This window comes from Macaca thibetana, chromosome 7, assembly GCF_024542745.1.
Source record: "Macaca thibetana thibetana isolate TM-01 chromosome 7, ASM2454274v1, whole genome shotgun sequence".
Lineage (NCBI taxonomy): Eukaryota > Metazoa > Chordata > Mammalia > Primates > Cercopithecidae > Macaca > Macaca thibetana.
This window is the reverse complement of record NC_065584.1, coordinates 127,170,042-127,190,466: the sequence shown is the minus strand read 5'-3', so window position 1 is coordinate 127,190,466 and position 20,425 is coordinate 127,170,042. Positions and strand designations below refer to the sequence as shown.

Here is a 20,425-nt window from a genome sequence, read left to right as displayed (position 1 = left end):
TTTTCCTTGGAACCCAGCACCAAGCCCACAACAACAAAACCAGCACCTGGTTCAGGGCCCTGGCCAGCATTACCACACAAGGTGGGGAACTCTCCCTGGGTCTTACTCAGGTCCATCTGGGCCAGGGACATTGGAGTCCATAACAGAGTCCCAGCTACACAGGCTTAGAGTGACCTCTAGTGCTAAGAGGGCTACAGTGACCACAGGCTTAGGGAACTCAACAGTCAGGCTCCTTTGAATTCCTGGAAGGCCCTCTGAAGGACAGGTACAAACAAGGCCAGATTGCAAAAACTGGAATAAATATCATTTTTTTTCAATGCCCAGATATTGACACACATTGGAAAGCGTCAATAACATTGAGGGAACTATGACCTCACCAAACCAACTAAATAAGGTGCCAGTGACCCATCCTGAAGGGATGGAGAAGTATAATCTAATACAGGGAATTCAAAATAGTTGTTTTGAGGTAGCCCAACAAACTTGGAGAAAACACAGAGAAATAATTCGGAAATCTATGTGAGAAACTTTACAAAGAGATTAAAATAATCTTTAAAAAATCAAACAGAAATCCTGGAGGTGAAATACATTGAACAAACAAAAATGCATTACAGGGTCTCGACAGCAGAAATTATAAAGCAGAAGAATAAATCTGTGAGCTCAAAGAGAGGATATTTGAAAATACAGAAGAGGAAAGAAAAAAAAAAGAATGAAAAAGAACAAAAGAAAGTTTAAAGAATCCGTGGGATAGTGTCAAAAGAACAAATGTGGCCAGGCACGGTGGCTCACGCCTATAATCCCAGCACTCTGGGAGGCCAAGGTGGGCGGATCACAAGGTCAGGAGTTGGAGACCAGCCTGATCAACATGGTGAAACCCTGTCTCTATTAAAAATACAAAAAAAAAAAGCTGGGCGTGGTGGTGGGCGCCTATCTCAGCTACTCAGGAGGCTGAGGCAGGAGAACTGCTTGAACCCTGGAGGCAGAGGCTGCAGTGGGCAGATTGTGCCACTGAACTCCAGCCTGGGTGAACAGTGCAAGACTCTGTCTCAAAAAATAAAAAAATAAAAATAACAAATGTATGAGTCACTGGCATTCAAGAGGGAGTGGAGAATGAGAACAGAGGGAAGTAGAAAGTTTATTCAAAGCAATAATAACAGAGACCTTTCCAAACCTAGAGAAAGATACAAATATTCAGGTATAAAAAGGTAAAAAGTCCCCAGTTAAATTTAACGAAATAAGACTACTCCAAGGCATATAATAATCAAATTCTCAAATGTCAAGGACAAAGAAAAGGTCATAAAACCAGCAAGAGAAAAGAAGTAAATAGGCTAGGTGTGGTGGCTTATGCTTGTAATCCCAACACTTTGGGATGCTATAGTAGGAGGATTGCTTGAGGCCAGAAGTTCAAGACCAGCCTGGGCAACATAGTGAGACTCCCATTTCTACAAAACACTTAAATTAAATTGTAATTTTTTTAAAAGAAAATAAGCAAATAACAAGTAAAGGAGCTCAAATAGGTCTGGCAGCAAATTTCTCGGCAAAAACCTTACAGGCTAGGAGGGAGGGGTATGACAGTCAAAGTGCTGAAGAAAAAAAATATCAACCAAGAATACTTTATCCAGTAAAATTATCCTTCAGACATGAAGAGATAAAAGACTTTCCCAGACAAACGAAAGTTGGGGAAATTCAGCAACACTAGACCTGCCTTATAAAAAATGCTAAAGGCAGTTCTTCAATCTGACAGAAAAAGATGCTAATGTGTAACAAGCAAACATTTGAAGGTATAAAACTCACTGGTAAAACTAAGTACACGGACAAATTTAGAATACTCTAAAATTATAACTGTAGTAGATAAACCACTCCTATCTTTGCTATGAAGAATAAAAGACAGATTAAAAATAGTAACAACAGGCCAGGCACGGTGGCTCATGCCTGTAATCCCAACACTTTGGGAGGCCGAGGCAGGCAGATCATGAGGTCAGGAGTTGGAGACCAGCCTGGCCAACATAGTGAAACCCCATCTCTACTAAAAATACAAAAATTAGCCGGGCATGGTGGCGGGCGCCTGTAATCCCAGCCATACCTGGCTAATTTTTTGTATTTTTAGTAGAGATGGGGTTTCACTATGTTGACCAGGCTGGTCTTGAACTCCTGACTTTGTCATCTGCCTGCCTCAGCCTCTCAAAGTGCTGGGATTACAGGCATGAGCCACCGTGCCCGGCCAGGGCATTTATTTCAACATCTTCTGTTGGTCATGCACTCAGCTTTTAAGGTTTCTCTGGGGCCTCCCTGGCTGAGAGGTGGTCTGTTCAGTCAGTTGGAGGCTTAGAATTTTACTTTTATTTCTCAATCAACATGCAAAAATCAGTAGTGCTTCTATATACCAAAAGCAAACTATCTGAAAAGGAAAGCAAGAACACAATCCCATTTATAATAGCTACAAAAAAATAAAGTCCCTAGCAATAAACTTAATGAAAGAGGTGAAAGAGGCCGGGCGCGGTGGCTCAAGCCTGTAATCCCAGCACTTCGGGAGGCCGAGACGGGCAGATCACGAGGTCAGGAGATCGAGACCAGCCTGGCTAACCCGGTGAAACCCCGTCTCTATTAAAAAAAACATACAAAAAACTAGCCAGGCGAGGTGGCGGGTGCTTGTAGTCCCAGCTACTCGGGAAGCTGAGGCAGGAGAATGGCGGGAACCCGGGAGGCAGAGCTTGCAACGAGCTGAGATCCAGCCACTGCACTCCAGCCCGGGTGACAGAGCGAGACTCTGTCTCAAAAAAAAAAAAAAAGAAAAGAAAGAGGTGAAAGATCTCTACAATGAAAGCTATAAATCACCGGTGAAAGAAATTAAAGAGGACATGAATAAATGGAAAGATATCCCATGTTCATGGATTGGAAGAGTATTGTTAAAATGTCCATATCACCCAAAGCAATCTACAGATTCAATGCAATCTCTATCAAAATACTAACAACATTCTTCATAGAAAAAACAATTCTAAAATTCATATTGACCCACAAAAGACCCCAAACAGCCAAAGAAATTATGAGCAAAACAAAGCTGGAGGCATCACACACTACCTGACTTCAAAAAATACTACTAAGGTATAGTAACCAAAACAGCATGGTACTGGCATATAAACTGTCACATAGACTAAAGGAACAGAACGGAGAACACAGAAATCCATACATTTACAGCCAAGTGATTTTTGACAAAGACAGAACACACAATGGAGAAAGGGCAGTCTCTGTGGTAAATGATGCCGAGAAAACTGGATATCCACATACAGAAGCATGAAACTAGACCCCTATCTCTTACCATATACAAAAAGGTTCAAAAACTTATATCTTAGACCAGAAAATATGAAACTATAAGAAGAAAACATATGAGAAATGCTTTATGACATTGGATTGGGCAAGGAATTTTTGGATAAGACCTCAAGAGCACAAGCAACAAAAGCAAAAATAGACAAATGAGGTTACATCAAACTAAAAAGATCCTGCACAGCTAAGGAAAAGAGTGAAGAGACATCCCACAGAATGGGAGAATGTATTTGCAAACTATGCATATGACAAAGGGTTAATATCCAGAATATATAAGGAATTCAAATAACAGCAAAAATCCCAAACAATCCAACTTTAAAATGGGCAAAAACCTGAATTCACATTTCTCAAAAAAAGACATTCAAATGGCCAACAGGTATATGAAAAAAATGCTTAACATCACTAGTTTTTAGGAAAATCCAAATCAAAACTAACATGAAATATCACTTCATTCCATCTAAATGGCTGTAATAAGACAAAAAACAACAAATGTTGGTAAGGATGTGGAGAAAGGGGAACTCTTATACACTGTTGGTAGAAATGTAAATACAGCCATTATAGCAAACAGTAGGAAGGTTTCTCAAAAAACTAAAGCAGAACTACCATATGATCCAGCAATTCCACCACTATGTATATAGCCAGTGAAAATGAAATCACTATGTCAAAGAGAGATCTACACTCCCCTATTTATTGCAGCACTACTCACAATAACCAAGAGATGAAATCCCCCTAAATGTTTACAGGTGAATGGGCAAAGAAACTGTGGTATATATACATAATGGAATAGTATTCAGTCATAAAACAGAATAAAATTCTGTCATTTGTGGCAACATGGATGAACCCAGGGACATTATACTAAGTGAAAGACACCAGGTATAGACAGACAACCACATGATCTTACTCATATGCAGAATCTTAAAAAGTTGATCTCTCACACCTGTAATCCCAGTGCTTTGAGAGGCTGAGGCAGGTGGATCACCTGAGGTCGGGAGTTTGAGACCAGCCTAGCTAATATGGTGAAACCCCATCTCTCCTAAAAATACAAAAAATAGTTGGGTGTGGTGGGCACTTGTAATTCCAGCTACTCAGGAAGCTGAGGCATGAGAATCGCTTGAACCTGGGAGACGGAGGTTGCAGTGAGCCAAGATCACACCACTGCACTCCAGCTTGGGTGACAGAGTGAGACTCTGTCTCAAAAATAAATAAATAATGAAAATTAAAAAAGTAGCCAGGTGCAGTGGCTCATGTCTGTAATCCCAGCATTTTGGGAGGCCAAGGCGGGCAGATCATGAGGTCAGGAGATCCAGACCATCCTGGCTAACATGGTGAAACCCCTTCTCTACTAAAAATACAAAAAATTAGCCACGCATGGTGGCAGGTGCCTGTAGTCCCAGCTACTCAGAGGCTGAGGCAGGAGAATGGCATGAACCCGGGAAGTGGAGCTTGCAGTAAGCTGAGATCGCACCACTGCACTCCAGCCTGGCGACAGAGCGAGACTCCGTCTCAAAAAAAAAGAAAATAAAAAAGTTGATCTCATAGAAGGAGAGAGTAGAATAGTGATTACCAGAGGCTGGGGAGGGGATCAGGAAGAGGGTAATGGGGAGTGGTTGGTCAACGAGTACAAAGTTAGAAAGGAAGAATAATAAGTTCTGGTGTTCTAAATACAACAGGGCGACTATACCTAATAACAATGTAATGTATATTTCAAGTTGGCTAGAAGATAGGGTTTTGTGTTATCACCACAAAGAAATGATACACGTTTAAAGTGATGGATGTGCTAATTGCCTGATCTGATCATTACGCAATGTATACGTGTATTGAAACATCACACTGTACCTCACAAATATTTACATTATGTGTAAATTGTAATAAAATAAGACAATTTTTTTTAATAAACAAGAAAGAATACTCCGGTAAACTCAAAAAGAGAAGAGCAATGAGGGTAGTGGTGGACTAACACTACCACAGGGTAGAATCTATTCTTTTTTTTTTTTTTTTTGAGACGGAGTCTCGCTCTGTCACCCAGGCTGGAGTGCAGTGGTGCGATCTCAGCTCACTGCAAGCTCCACGTCCCGGGTTCACGCCATTCTCCTGCCTCAGCCTCCTGAGTAGCTGGGACTACAGGCGTCCGCCACCACACCCGGCTAATTTTTTTTGTATTTTTAGTAGAGACAAGGTTTCACCGTGTTAGCGAGGATGGTCTCGATCTCCTGACCTCGTGATCCACCCGCCTCGGCCTCCCAAAGTGCTGGGGTTACAGGCGTGAGCCACTGCGCCCGGCTGGGTAGAATCTATTCTAAGCTTTGGTGTAAGGAAAAGGGACCCCTTAAACAGGTGAGGCAAAGATAAACTAACAAGCATTACGGGAACAACTGGACAGCCATCTGGAAAAAACACAATCAGATCCAGACCTCATATGAAGATGACTCCAAAAGGAACAAAGATTTAAATATGAAAAAATAAAACCACAGAAGTTCTAGAAGAAACCATGGAAGAAATTCTTTATAATTTTGGATTGAAGAATATGTTTCTAGTTATTATTTATAACCTAGATACCATAAAAGGAAAACTGGCAAGTATATCTGCCTGCGTGGCCCCAAACAAAATCAGCAAAGACAAAAGAGAATGAAGCACTGGGAAACAAACACTTATAGTTCAGATCAGTCAAAGGGCTATTCTTGCTAAAATACAAAGAACTCTCGAAACTGGTCAGAGAAAAAGAGAAATGAGCAAAGAATATGAACAGATGGTTCATGAAAAAGGAAATAAAAATATTTAAGCATATGAGAAAAATGAGATATAATTTTCAGCAAAAAATCCAAACATTTGATAACATGTTGGTGAGAGTGTGGGAAAAGGTAAACTCTCAGCTATTACTGGTGGGAGTATAAATCAGCTCATCTGTGAGAGAAAATAGTCTCTATCAAAAATTTAAATGTATATACTCTTTGTACAAGTGCCCTTCTGGGAATGTATCCCACAGATATATTTGCTTATGTACAAAATGATACATGCATAAAGTTATTCACTGTACTATTGCTGATAACAGCAAAAGTCTGAAAACAACCCAAGTTAGAATACTGGTTAAATTACGGTGCAACTCTACAATGGAATGCTACGCAGCAATGAAAAAAATGAGAAAGTTCTCTGCATATTCAAATAGAGTTCCAAATTATACTGAGTGAAAAAGATACATAAGGTATAGGACAGTGGCATACTATGCTTTATTTTGTATGCATAAAGACCCCTAGGAAGACACCTTCCAAGAAACAACACTGCTTTCCTTGGGTGGGGTAAGGGAGAGGAACGAGGTAGACTGACGGCAGGGACGGGTACTTCCCTGTATCCCTTTTACAGGCTGAGTACCCCTTCTCCAAAATGCTTGGGACCAGAAGTGTTTTGGATTTTGAATGTTTTTGGACTTTGGAATATTTGCATATGCATAAGGAGATATGTGGGGGATAGGATCTGTGTCAAAATACAAAATTTATGTTGGATATATACCTTATACACACAGCCTGAAGGTAATTTCATATAGTGTTTTAAATAATTTTGAGAATGAAATCAAGTTTTGACTGTGTTTCAACTCAACCTGTCACATGAGGTCAGGTGTAGAATTTTCCACTTCTGGTGTCACAGTGCTCAAAAAATTTTCGATTTTGGAGTATCCTGAATTTCTGATATTTGGATTAGGGATGCTCAACCTGTATATGTATATATTTGTACCCTTTCTACTATATGAATATATTATCTATGTAAAACATCAAACTTAAAAACATGCAATAAAAGAGAAAAAAGGAAACACTATTCAGCTGTTAAAAAGAAGGCCAGGCACGGTAGCTCACACCTGTAATACCAGCGTTTTAGGAGGTCGAGCTGGGCAAACAGCTTGAGCCCAGGAGTTTGAGACTAACCTGGGCAACATGGCAAAACCCTGGCTCTTAAAAAAATAAAATAAGTCAGCACTAGATTTACTGATATGCAGTGATATCCCAAAGATATTTTTAAAAAGAAAAAGCAAAGTGAGAAAGTGAGTACAGTATACTCCATCTGCTTTACGAAAAGACGTATATACATCATCCCTGGAAATACACACCAAACTGGGGTAAATGACTGCTTCTGGGGAAAGGAAATAGGAGACTCAAACATGCACCTGACATTGGATGTCCTTTGCTACTGTTTAAATATTATTTTTATTAAATGACGCTGTATTTGTAAAATGAATTTCAAATGTTCATCCCCAGCCAGATCTTACCTACGAGCTGTAGATTTCCAACTGCTCCACCTGGATTTCTCACAGGCACCGTCAACTCAGTAAGTACAAACCTAAACTCATCATCTTCTACACAAAACCTGGTTCTCCCTCCAGTGTTCCTTGTCATTGTTCACATGGCCGCCCTTCAGCTGCTCAAGTCGAAAGTGCGTGTGCTGTTCTCAACTCCCCGCTCTGCCTTCCTCTAACACCCAACCAGTCACCAAGTCCCGTAGATCTCTCTCTCCATTACATCCACCTCTGTTCGTCTTCACTGGCAGTGCCCTAAAGCAAGCAATCATCTCTCAGCAGCCTTTTCACTTTTGGGAAGTCACACAATGAAATGGATTAGAAAGGGGCCAGAACTCTCATTATAGTCCACATGATTTTCTAGTTCCTTCTCAAGTCATTTTCCCATCTCACTCTTTACATTCCAACCACACTAACCTTCATTTAGTTCCTCAAACTCTTCGTCCTCAAGGCCTCGCTTGCTAGGCCCACATCTTTCCCAATAACAGCACCACTAAGCTTTTACTGCATTAACTACCTCATATCCTTTTAGTCTCAGTCTAAACACATTGTTTTCGGAATATCTCTGTGACCTTCCAGACTAAGTCAGACCCCTGGTTTTATGCTGGTTTAGCAACCCTCCTTCAAACAATTTACTGCAACAATAACTGAACTATAAAATCAGTTGTTTAATATTTATCCCTCAAACAGCCTAAGGACAAGAACAGTTTTGCTCACCGCTGTATCCTAAAACGATACCCACACAATAAACATTTGTTGAACGAATGAATAAACAGAAGAGGCAAGGGGCAAACTAAATGGAAAACCAAAGGCCGGCACATAAGAAGGGCTCGTGTCAGCAGTGGCCTCTAGGAGGCACAGCGTCCCACCCAGACTGCAGGAGGCACAGCATCCCGCCCAGACTCTTGCCTTGGCAGTCTGGGCCCCTGGCTCATTCCCAACATCTGCCTACTCACCGCATTCTCTGGGGACTGGAGCTGGCCTGACAAGGCTGGGCTGCTATTATAGCCAGAGGTCATACCAGATGAGAGGCTTCCATTAGAGCTGGTGCACAGGGAGCTGGAGTTGGCCAAGGTATGTAGTTTATCCTCTTCCTGGGAAGGACAAATCACCATTTACCAGCTTCTGACGTGCCCTCACTGGCTATGCCCTCTCCTACCCAAAGCCACCCCTTCTCTGCTCACCTCTACTGCTCCTTTGTCCACCTCCCAGGGCCTCCCTGACTTAGCCTCACATGCCCTGGCTTCCTCAAAGCCACCGCTGCTCATATTTCCCCATACCCTGCACTTCACACCAAAGCCTTTCTCCCAGGCCGTGGCCAGGGAAAGGAGCTGGTGTGATGATGTAAAAAGAGAGTGAGCCCAGCTTTGAGTTGACAACAGGGGTCCCACAGCCTCCTCCAAATGTTATGCATGTCCCAAGATTCAGAGGTAGCCATGGTGAAGGTGGACCAGTCTGAGGTCCAGGCCTATCCTGAAATCAGAGGCTTGCCCCACTCCACACCCTCAACAGCTGGGAAACGATCTGCTGGTGGATTCTCAGCTTCTCTTGTTCAGTCTGCTCCCGCAGTTGGTCTCGGGCCCGGGCAATCTCCTCCTTGGCCTCCTCATGGGCCTGCTGGTAGTCTCGCAGCATCAGCTCTATGTCAGAGGGTGGCTGAGCCGACCTTGACACCGACTCTGGGCTCCTGAGGAAGATCACGGGGTGGAAAGAACACAGTGGGTGGGTAACAGTCCTGGTCTGTCCATCCAAGGCTAGCTTGGGTGATACCACCTTCTTAAAAGACCCATCCTCCATTTGCCCACAGGGTTTTAAAGTTTGATTTTTTAGCCTCAGGAGAGGTTGCTGTACAGAGAGAACCAAGCCACCTTGAGACCCAGGCCTGCAGACTTGCATAGCATGCCCTTCTGTCCATCCTTTCCTGTGCCTTCTCTCTGCCCAACCCCTCCCTCACTCCATTCCCTTCTATGTCCTCTTTCCACATACCCTGTCTGAGATAGAGAACCCTCCAGGATGCTAAAACTTCAGCTCCTGCTCTCCACACTTCCCTCCCGCAACAGAGCCTGCTTCCAGCAGGGTTCTGGGTCCACCCTACCTGGTGGTTTCCACAACATCCTTCCTCAGTTGCTGCAGGTATTCTCGGCGTCGGCTGGGCAAGTCAAGATCCCAGACGAAGAGCTCTTTGTTGGGCAGGAGGCTCAGTTGTTTCTGCGGGCTAAGGCTTCGCGTCCGGCAGAAGTTCCCAAGTCGCTCAGCCCGCTCTCTCCTGAGGGTCTCAATGGCTTTTTTTTGCCTGAGGCAAAACATGATTCGCTGAAGCTGGCCCTGAATGTCCTTCACTTTAACAGCTATCTCTGACCCCTGGAAAATCCCAGAGATGAACCAGGGCAGAGGAAACAGCAAGCTATTAGCTTTCTGGGGTTCTCTTTCCTCACAGCCCACCCCTTCCCCTCCCAACTCCAGGCTGGGGGCCCTTACCGTGCATGGAGCTCCTTCCAGGTGGATATCACAGGTTCATCAGCAGCAAGCGCCTCCCCTGTCCCACTCTGCAGCACCTGGAGCAGGGCATCGGCCTCCCCAAAGCCGTGGTGCAATTTCGCTTCTGTGAGTTCCACGCTGAGTGAGAGGTTCTGGGCCCCAACTTGCAGGGGGATCTGCTCCCCCTGGGACCACTCAGGGTCCTGGCTGTGGTCATTAGGAGGTTGTGGGGTGCTCTGTTCCTGCTTTTCAGAGCTGAGATCACCGCTGGCCCCCAGCTCCTCCTCAGTCATGTCCACCCCCCCAGGTGAGCCCTTCTGAACCTCACACCAGTTACTAAATTTGTTATGCGCCGGGAGGTCCCTCAGACTGTGGTGCTGGGGCTCAGGGGCCATGCACATCTGGCAACTGGAGCACAGTAACCCCTCGGCTTGGCAGGCTTGAGGGAGGCCCAAGGCGGAACCTCGGAGCCCTGCAGTATCAGTCAACTCAGAGACAGGGCAGGGGCTGAGGTGCTGGAGGCCTCCACATGAAGAAGGTCGGTCCAGAGTGCGTTGTGGTTCCCCTGGAGATGCTGAACTCTCACCTCCATTTTCTGTCCTGCTCCGCCACTGACTTGGCTCCCTACCGCTCAGTGGGCCACGCTCCGGGGAAGCCACCTCCTCAGGCACAAAGCTGTCGGCCAGCGTCTGGCTCCTGTGCCTCAGTGGTGGTGGCAGCAGTCTACTTTGGACCCCAATCGTGGTACTGGGCTGAAGCTGCTGAGGGTGCTGCCCTAAGAAACTAAATTGGAGTTTTGGACTCTGTTGTGGGTTGTGCGGGGAGTGTAACTCAAGGAAGGACCTCCCGTTACTCCTCTGTAATACACTTCCACCTCTCTGGGAGCCGCCCAACTCATCAGTGGTTTGGGAATAATTATCCATCGGAGTCCTCGGGGCACCAACAGGGTCTGGGCTGGAGTCAAGCTTCTGGTGGCCTTCAACAGGGTGAGCTGAAGGGGCTGAGAGGGTCAAAGAGCCTGGGGGAAGACCCAGCTCTTGGGTGCTGGCACTAAGAGTGAGGATTGGGGAGGAAGCCCTGTCCACCAACAAAGCGCTGGTGGGGCCCAGCTTCTTCTGGACCCTAGGGTCCCCAGGGTACTCGGAAGTACTGGGAAGGAGCCCTGGGGAATGACAGGGGCTGGGACTGGGACTGCTGACAGCTATGCAAGACGACTCCTCTGGCTGGGAGCTGGGAGGCAGGAGAGCATCAGAAACTGAGGGGCCCACAGAAGGAAGATGCTGCCTAAGCGGGGCTTTCTGAAACCTCAAGTGGGATGAGGGAGTTGAAGGGTTCTGGGGCTTGTAGGGAGTGCTTTCTTCCTGAAGATACAGGAGCTGTGCCATTTTCTGTGCTGTTTCCTCTGCCTCTCTCTTCTGAGGTACCCCTGGCACATCTCCCTCTTCTTGAGACACAGTTGAGGTATGTGAACCCAGCCCTTCAAGGATCACATTGGCCCCCTGAGGTTCGGCCTCTGAAGCCTGGAGGCGCAGGGTGGGTGAGGCGAGGTCAGTCTGGCTGCCTTCATCCACAGTGGTCTGAGTAGAGCCATCCATCATCAGGGCCTGTGGGGCTTTATCTGGGACGTCCCTCTTGGTGTTCTGCTCCCTTCTGGCCACACCTGGCTGGGAGAGACTCCCAAGCAGCTCTGAGGTACTGTGCAGGAGCTGTGAGAGGTGGAGAGACAGATTGTGCATGCTGGTCCATGAGGCCAGATCAGAGGCTGATGCCGCACTAGCTTCAGGCTGAGCAAAGGAGATGTCAGTGCTGCTCTGGTGGCACCTGCTGCCAAGGGTCTGTGTGCCCTGTTCGAATATGTTCGTCCTGGTCTGTCCCACAGGGCAGCCCGCCCCTGATGGATACGGCAGCATAATCTCATCCGCTGGACCTGCAGCACTTCCTTCAGCCAAGCGGGGCTTACTCCTCAGACAGTCTGCTTCACCAGAAGGGCCCCTGAACTGGGGTCTTCTGTCATGACCTAAAGTGGGGGCTACTCCTTCAGAGCTCGTCAGGATGTGGGGGTCTCCTAAAGAAACTGAAGAACTCCCTGGGAATACTTCCCAGGCCTCATTTGAACCTTGGGCATTCTCAGTGCTGCTGTGTGTGGTTGACAGATCGCGAATATTGGCATAAGTGCTGAGGTGAGAGTGTAAGGGGGAGTTCTGGTCTTCTAGGCCATTGTCCATGCTGGAGCACCGGGCCACATTTGATGGTGTCAGGCCCTGGGGTTTCTGGCTGCAGGAAACATTGACTGTACTGCCAAAAACATATTGCTTCCAGCCGATACGTGCATGCTCCTCTGGATGCCAGGGCAGGGCATAGGGACTGATGTCACTGGAGCCAAAGTGCAGCATTCCTTTGTCCATCTGAGAGCACCAATTTTCTGGCCTAACCTGGACACCCAGTTTTTCTGGCTTTCCCTGTTGGCCCTGTTCCAAAGTACCAGACATCCAGCTGGTCATGAAATCAGGGGTTGGCATGTGTGAGAGGGTAGAAGGCACTGGATAAGGAGGGGTGGCAGGCTTCGGGGGCCTGTGATCAGTAGTGCCATCATCCAAGTGAGATGAGGCTTTCTGATTGCTGTCCTCAGCCTGCAGAGATGTTCTTGCCATTGACTTTCCTGTGGAATAGCCCCTGAGATGTGGGTTCCACAATCTGTCAGGCCCCTGTGTATCTTCGTCTGTAGGGGAAGGAGGCTCCACACTCAAGTTTAGCTCCTGAAGAGAACGAGAAGAGCTGACAACTGAGATCTGTGGTGTGGGGGAGGACTTGGAGCATTCGGGGCCAGAGAAGATTGCAGTCATGGGAAGTGAGCCCCTGTGGTTGAGGGCTGGCTGCTCTCTGCCAGTATAGAGGTTGCCAGGCCCCTGAGAAACAGGCTGTGGTGTTTCATTTTGCCTCAAGGACACAGTGGCTGGGTCTTTGAAGCCCTGTGATAAAATCTTGGACACAGGAGGCTTGGCCACAGCCACCTCCTGTCTCCTAGCATCTAAAATCTGACGGCTATCTAAGCCACTTTCATCAGAAGGAAGCGGATTCATACCCTGGGTGAAGCCTTCACCACCACCTGAAGCCTGGTCTCTGTGCTGCTCTTCTTCCTGCCAGCGACTGTCTTCCTGGGGGCTGCAGGTATGTTTTAACCTTGCTACAAACTTGGCTTGGGAATCCAAGCAATAGTGATCTCTCAATTCAGTGGAAAATTGTGGCTTTTCCAAAAAACATCTGGTGGTATTTTCAAAACATTCATGTCGTGGCTCTGCCACCAACTTGCTCTCCACAGACCCTTCACTTAAATCCAGGGTGTGTGGTCCCGGAGTTGTTGCAGGTGGTTCTGGACTGGTTTGAGACACCTGTGCATTCTGGTCACCTACAGAGCTGTCCCTAAACTGCCTCAGTGGCTCAGAGTACATGCCTGCAGGGAAAGAGGTAGCCTCAAGTTCTGCGCTTGCTTGGTTCTCAGCAACCTTTTCCTCAGGAGCGCCTATTAATCCTAAGCTTCCATCAGTAGCTGAGTGGCTGAAGGAACTTGTCCTCCTCACATCAGAGGCAGAAGGGGATCTGCAGCCTTGAGCCCCAGATAGGATAGCAGCCACAGTAGAGGGCTCACAAGTGCTGCTCTCTGTTATACTAAATTCCCTATTAACATCTTTGGGCTCAAGGCCATGTGTCAAGAGCACATCAGGTCCCCTAGAAGAGGTCTCTCCTGTCTCATCCACTTCACAGGCCCTGGAAGGTACTCCACAGGGGGGGTAGACAGTACGCAGAGCAGCCTTGAAAGGCTCCTTCCCCAGGTCACCACCTCTACAACACAGTAGAGTAGAGGAATGGCAGGAATAAGAACGAGTAGCAACAGGTTGAGAACTGCACGGCCGTCGGCAAGGAAGAGTTCTGCTCTCTTTTCCTCTAGACGCGCTGAGAGTCCTGCTGCCTTCAGGGTTCCTTGAGAAGACAGGGCCATGTAAAGCTTCCCTTGGATATCTGCATGGGGCTCCCTCTCCAATTCCCTCAGGATTTGGGCTTGGTCTTTGATCTGGCAGTGGAGTTGGTCTGGAATGTTTGCTGCCAGCCCTGCAGATTTCTGTCAACCCAGACCCAACACTCTCCTTCCACTTCACACACTGCTGTGTGGGAGCTTCCAGTTCAACCCCTGTCAGAGCTCCAGGCAGAACGGTATCTTGTTTGGCATTTGCCCTACCTTCTTCAAAGCCAGTGGAAGCCTCAGGGCATTGGACATGGTCTTGCTTAGGCCCTGAGGGACTTGTAGAATTCTGAACATCACAGGTCACAGACTGACTTGCAAAATGGGCTGTTTTTTCTTCCTGTGCAGTCACTAACGAATGACCTGAAACTTCTCCATATGTGGTGTTTAGAGCTCTGGGTTCCTGATGCTCTGGGCTGCTGTCCTGACTGCCAGCGGGTATGCCCTCTGCGGTCTCCTGCGGAACTGACTGACTTAGCTCATGCAGAGTCACTCTAGGATCATCACAAGGGGCCTGAGAAGATAAGGCAGCCACTACCTGCTTTGATACTACCCTCCTGACCCCCTCCACAGGTGCTAAAGAAAGAAGACTGTCTGGGGCCAAAGGATCAACAGAGGAAGGCGTTCTGGTTGCATCTTTCTTTTTCTCTAGGATTTCAGAAGAACCAGAGTGACATATAAACGGTTCACTTGTTCCCGCGAACTGCCTCAGTTCTCCAGCACAATGTTTTTTGTCTAGAGCAGGGGCAGCATGGGAGAAAGCCTGCATAGGATCCCACGGCTGTCTGTCAGTTTCCGTATTGGGCAGAGATTGAAAGCTGTCTGCAGACAGAGGTGTGGCCTGGACTTTCCTCTCATCAGTTGACAGATCTGTCTGCCCTGCTTCAGCAGATAGAGATGCCACATGAAATCCCGGTGCTTCACCCTCATTCCTGGTCTGGTCTGATGATGACAGTTCTATTTGTTTACACTGAGGCCCGCCAGCAACCCCTGAAGAACATTCAGGTTCTAGTAAAGTTTCACAGTAAGAAAGGACTGTGCCTCTGGCCACAAAGTCATTAAGCTGCTTTCTCTGGGCCTTTGCCTGTCTGATCTCCTCCAAGATGGCCAGACACATGGATGCATAGTCAGAGGGCTCCAACAGCCTAGGCTCCAGACTGGGCACCCTTGGCAAGGAAACAGGTGCTAAGGAAACACTGCTGGTCAGTCCAAGGTCCTCAGTCTCCTTCTCTGCCTTCTGCCTTGGCTTGCTGGCTTGGTCATTATCCTTTTCCAAGGAGAAGCTGACCCTCTTTTCAGGCTGGCTAGAGACCTTGTTCAGTGAACTGACTCCTATTTCTTTCTGCACAGCCACCTCGGCTTCAGAAGCAAAATCTTCGCTGGTACTGAAACCCAGCAAGGTGATTCTGAGGTCCTTTCCATGGTCTTGGGGGCTGGTGCTTGCTGAGATCTTGTCCTCTGTCCCCAGAGAAATGCTCTCTGGTACACCAGATTGACTATGAGATCTCATGGCCATGGATCGCACAGACCCACACCAGGCAGTGTGTGCCTCAGAAGAACCCCCTCTAACATTTCCTTCAGGGCTGTGGCCTCTGGTCTCTGTACTCTGGTCCTGATGATGTACTCCAGTTACCAAGGGACTGTTATGAATTTTCAACATTGTGAGATCCAGCACACAGTCAAGTGAAGAGATGCCTAGAACACCAGGTACATGAAGACAGCTTCTTGGCCGCCTTGGAGAATTCAAGGGCAAGGTATTACTCAGGTCTTGGTGAGGAGGAGCTGTAGAGAATTCGGTCCAGCTTAGTAACGGGCTGACAGTTTCCTGGCTGAAAAATGTGTCCCTACAAAGCTGGCTGAGACTAGGAAGTTTCTGAGTCACTTTATTTTCTTCCTGTAGGCTGCGTCCCCTTTGCATAGGCATTTCTTCAACTTTACCTTGAGCTTTTGGCTCCTCTTGGTTGGAACTACTTAAGTGTTCAGCAACTTGGCTTTCCTGAAAACCTTTCACAGTCTCCAATTCCTCAAGACTTCCTAAGCCCCAAGGCTGCTCTTTGAGACTTGCTGATGCTTTTACCAACTGGCCATTATTCTCAGAAGACCTCTCTAGCCTGGGCTGCAATGGCAGAGCTCTAGTCAAGGCTTTCATTCTCTGTGGGCGAAAAGAAGTGTTGGTGAACTCTCTGCAAGTTGTGTGTTTCCCTAAAGACTCAAAAATATCCCTGGCAGGTCTGTCTGATCCAGCTGGGTGGGTGTGCTGTCTCATAGGTCCACTCTCTTGTATACCTTCCCTTGACCTGAAGGGGTTCAGGGTGATTTTCTGGACCTGGGGATGGTTCCCAGTGCTGTTAACCTCCATCTCTCCAGCTTCACTATCCCTAAAGACAGTAGCATCTGTCTGTCTTGGAGAAGATGGCTGATCCTTAGAGGTCAAAAGGTTTCCAGAGCTGTCTGGCCTAAGGGCATGGTCAGTCTTCTCCTGCTCCTTCTGGTCCTGGAACACTGACTCCTTATCGACACCTGGTGTGTGGGAAGCATGAACCTGCTTATTCTGCTTAGATTCAATTTCTAAGATGCCATTTTCCAGCTGCATTACACTCCTAATTAGCCTAGCCATTTCATCAGTATTATTAACTCTTTTATTCTGTTTCTTTTCAGAAGGTTCTCCGTTGGGATTTAACATTCCTTGTGACTTTCCAGGACCCTTGCATTCACCGGGGTTTCTTTCCTGAGGGCATGTAACTAACTGGAACCTCTCATATGCAGGCTTTGTGCCTGGAAGCTTAAACTCTTCTGAGCTATCTTTGGGATGAAGAGCTTTTTCAAGAAGCCTAGTTTCATTTTTCCCTTCCCACTTAGGGGTTGGACTCTCATCCTGGGCCACCATCCCTGGGCTGCTTACTCTATGATGTACTGATCTGGACTTCAAAGAAACAGCACTTTCCCATGGCAAGTCTTTCTCAAGGCCTACATTGATGGTCTGCCTCAGAACTGTATTCTGATCCAGCTCTTCTTCCTCACATGCCTCAGATTCGAGAAAGAGGAGGAGAGGCTTCCCAGACTCAGTGCTGTCTGAGGAAACACTGCAACAGGACTGAGCAGTGACCTCTCCTCCTTCAAGTGCTGGAAAACTGTGTTTATTTAAAATTCCAACTTGATTTTCAAATTCACATACTTTTGTGCTGGTAGAGGGGAGAAAATGTCTGTTCTGAGTAACAGAAGAATAAACTGAATCACGGCTTTCTTCTGTAATATTTCCAGGGCATTTACCTGATTCTCTGATGACTTCCCCGGTATTCAGATCTACTGGTATCTCAGCTGTGACCTGCTGAGATGAGGCAACCTTAGAATTCTGTTTTTGTAACAGCACTGGCAAATTATTCTTCAAATAAGCATCTTGGAGAGCTTGGCGGTTGTGACCAAAGCCCCAGGCTTCCCTGGGGGGTGGGGAAGGTACCCTTACTTCTCTGCAAGCTGGAATCTCTAAGGCAGTTTCTGTCAGGGCATCCCTGCTTTTGGTCACATAGAATGTTTCCAAGAGTGGGGGCTGCAGGGAAGATGACAATGGATTCCAGGCAGCAGAGTGAAGGTATAGCTCTGGACCTGAAGGAAAGGCAAAGGAGATATTTATGTGTCTTCTAACTGCTTCCTTAGAGCTCTCCTGGCAATCTGTCTTCTCTTCCTCTAGTGGGTACTGGCTGTCAGGACTTAATTGCCCTGGCTGGACTGCACTATTTTTCCTGAGAGGAGCCCAGCCTTGAGGCCAATGGTCTGCTTTGGTGGCTGTAGTGACATTACTGTGACAAGCGTTCTTCTGGAAAAAATACTCATCAGAGGAAGTCATCAGTCCAGGTTTCCTGCAACTCTGAAGGCATTCTTCCAAGTTGTTCTGCTTGACTTCACATGCTTCTGTCATGGAACCTGGTATCGTGTTCCCTACTGCAAAGACCTGTGCATTTGTAGATCGAGAAGCAGCCAATGATTCTAAGTCTGCTGAATAAGTTTCGTCATAACTCACCTCTTTCTCACTAGTGCTAAAGAAATCTGAAACACCTTCTAATTTGGCATTTAAACTGTCCTGTTCTTTCTCTGCCCTCAAACGCCTGATTCTGGACAGATGGATTGGAAAGTTGTTGAGATTCAGATTACTAGATACCTTAGGGCCAACTGGCAATGAAGTATCTCCTCCTTCACCAGAAGCTTGGGCCAGGGAACCAGAGTCTTCCTCAAGGTAGGGGAAAGCTGGCCTGGGCACTCCTATGGCCTCCAAAACAGGACAAGAGAGTTCAAGGAGGTACTTTTGCTGAAGGGCAGACCAGTCCCTTTCGTGGGTGCCGCCTACATGAGTCAATGTGGTGGCAGAGGCAGACAGCACGTTTGATACACTAGAATTGTGGGATGCTTCAGAGCTGCCCTGCTGGGTCGTGTCATGGATGCATCTGCCCTGAAAAGTGCCATCAGCTCCTGGTTGAATAAGCTTTTGAATTCCCCAGAGAGACAGCCTCGACATATCAGAAGCAGAGGCTGTGTGCTCATCTCTTGCAATGCAGAGCAGCTCAGTACTGCCTTGGTGCAGTTTGGAGCTATATGGCAGAACCGTTTCTGCATCTGATGGCTTTAGTTCCTCAGTATTTAGCCAGTATCCAGGTCTCTCCCCCTTACAGTGGTGAAATTCCTGCACATCAGGACTTGGACATAAAGAACCCACTATTCCTGGGGGGCTGCTGGGGTTGATCTTAGAATCACAGGAAAACCAGGAATCCATGGACATCAGTGGGCTCTCTCTTGAAAGCTGCATGCCTTGGAGAGAGTTGGCCTGTTCAGAGTAGCTTGGCTCTCCCTGTGACTCTGCCTGCTCACAATGGGGTTGGAGCTCACAACGGGGTTGGAACTGAGGATCAAGGTAAAACGAACTGCTCATTGGCAGGACGGCATCCAGCCTAGCTGCTGTTCTGTAGTTGATGGGACCAAGCCTGCATATTGCCTCTTGGTCCATTACAGGCAGATTGGAGTCCTCCAGGTGCCAAAAAGTCTCTGTGGGTATCTCATCAGCTGAACCAGGGCAAGGTTCTTCTTGCTGATCTTCCGCTAGTTCTTCCTCAGCATCAATCAGGCTATCCAAGGAGAAGCTTCTGTGAGTTTGAGCAAGTAGGTCACTGTCTGAGGGTGCAGTGAAGCCCCTCACAGAAGCTCTAGCTCTGGTCCTGGGGTGGCCATGGTGGTTGGTGGGATGATTTCCCCCTAGCCTGTTTCGTGGGCTTTGGTACCTCTTCTCAGCCAGTGAGTCCTCAGATATTTGGCTGTCATCACTTTCAGAGTTCTCTGGCTCCGGGAAATCCCACTTCCTCTCCTGAGGGTCCTCTGGCTTTAGCGGCTCTATCAGGGCTTTGGCATAGACACACGAGAGAGAATCCACTGAGTAGTTGCTATCTGAGTCAGAAAAATCATTGTCTTCTCTTGAATGATCCACTACTGGACTAAAATCTGTGAGTGGGGCCATGGTGTCTAGGTCCCTCGTATTTTGTTGTCTCTTCAAAGGACTGCCAAGAGGCAAGTGAGAGGACTTTTTGGTAATATTTCTGACCCTAGCTGCCAGAACCCTCTGATGCCTTTTTGATGCCCTGCTTAGAGAAGGTGGTTTGTATTCTGTACAAAAAGTCTTGACTGCCTTTCCATGCCCAGCAGTCTGCCTGGGTCCATGAGGATATGGGGAATTGCAACTGGCTCCCTTAGCAGCCGTGTGGGTCCCAAGGTTACCTTCTTTTCGCCACCCAGCTTGTGTGTGGCTAGGGTCTGCTAGTCCTTCTGCCCTTCTGGTCTGGGTAGTAGAGGTGAGGATCTTTGGCTCATGCCTTGGCTTTAGCTTGTTAGCTGATTTCCTCAGAGATGCTAAGCCCTGGATCACCATCTGATAGCGCTGCTTACCCACCCTCTCCATTTCCTGGATGCCAACAGAGTTGGGACTCACGGTGAGCCAAGTGTCTCGAGCTGAGGCTCCCTTCCTGGACAAGGCTGCTCTGGCTGTGCAGGGCTGCCCATGGCCTGAGGAATGCAGGCCGTTCTTGCGGAGACACCCTGTCCTTGGAGGGTAGGAAGCAGCCTGTGACAAACACTCTTCTGATGATGTTTTCTCTGATGTTTGGTGAGTAGGGTCAGGCATAGGTGGTAATGTGGTAGAGGGATCCCAACTTAGGAAAATGCTGTGAAGACAAGGAAAGCTATCTCAGAAGACGTGAGGTACTACTTCCTGTGAACAGAAGGAGGTTAAAAACAAGGCCAATGTCATTGTCTCCTATTGACTTCAGAGCCAGAGAAAAGCTCCCTAGATA

General features: G+C 47.3%; 2 protein-coding genes across 2 annotated transcripts in view; both read right to left on the bottom strand.

Moving 5' to 3' along the window:
• Positions 1-20,425, bottom strand: part of STARD9 (StAR related lipid transfer domain containing 9) — a 153,132-nt gene that overhangs the window by 17,335 nt on the left and 115,372 nt on the right. The window contains exons 23-26 of the mRNA XM_050799310.1: positions 10,079-20,296; positions 9,696-9,893; positions 9,104-9,287; positions 8,557-8,694 (exon numbers count right to left, since the gene is read on the bottom strand). Coding sequence (XP_050655267.1) covers positions 8,557-8,694; positions 9,104-9,287; positions 9,696-9,893; positions 10,079-20,296 — 10,738 coding nt within the window. The remainder of the gene's footprint in view (positions 1-8,556; positions 8,695-9,103; positions 9,288-9,695; positions 9,894-10,078; positions 20,297-20,425) is intronic.
• CCNDBP1 (cyclin D1 binding protein 1) overlaps positions 1-20,425 on the bottom strand; it is a 507,674-nt gene that overhangs the window by 473,287 nt on the left and 13,962 nt on the right. The gene's annotated exons all lie outside the window — the stretch shown is intronic.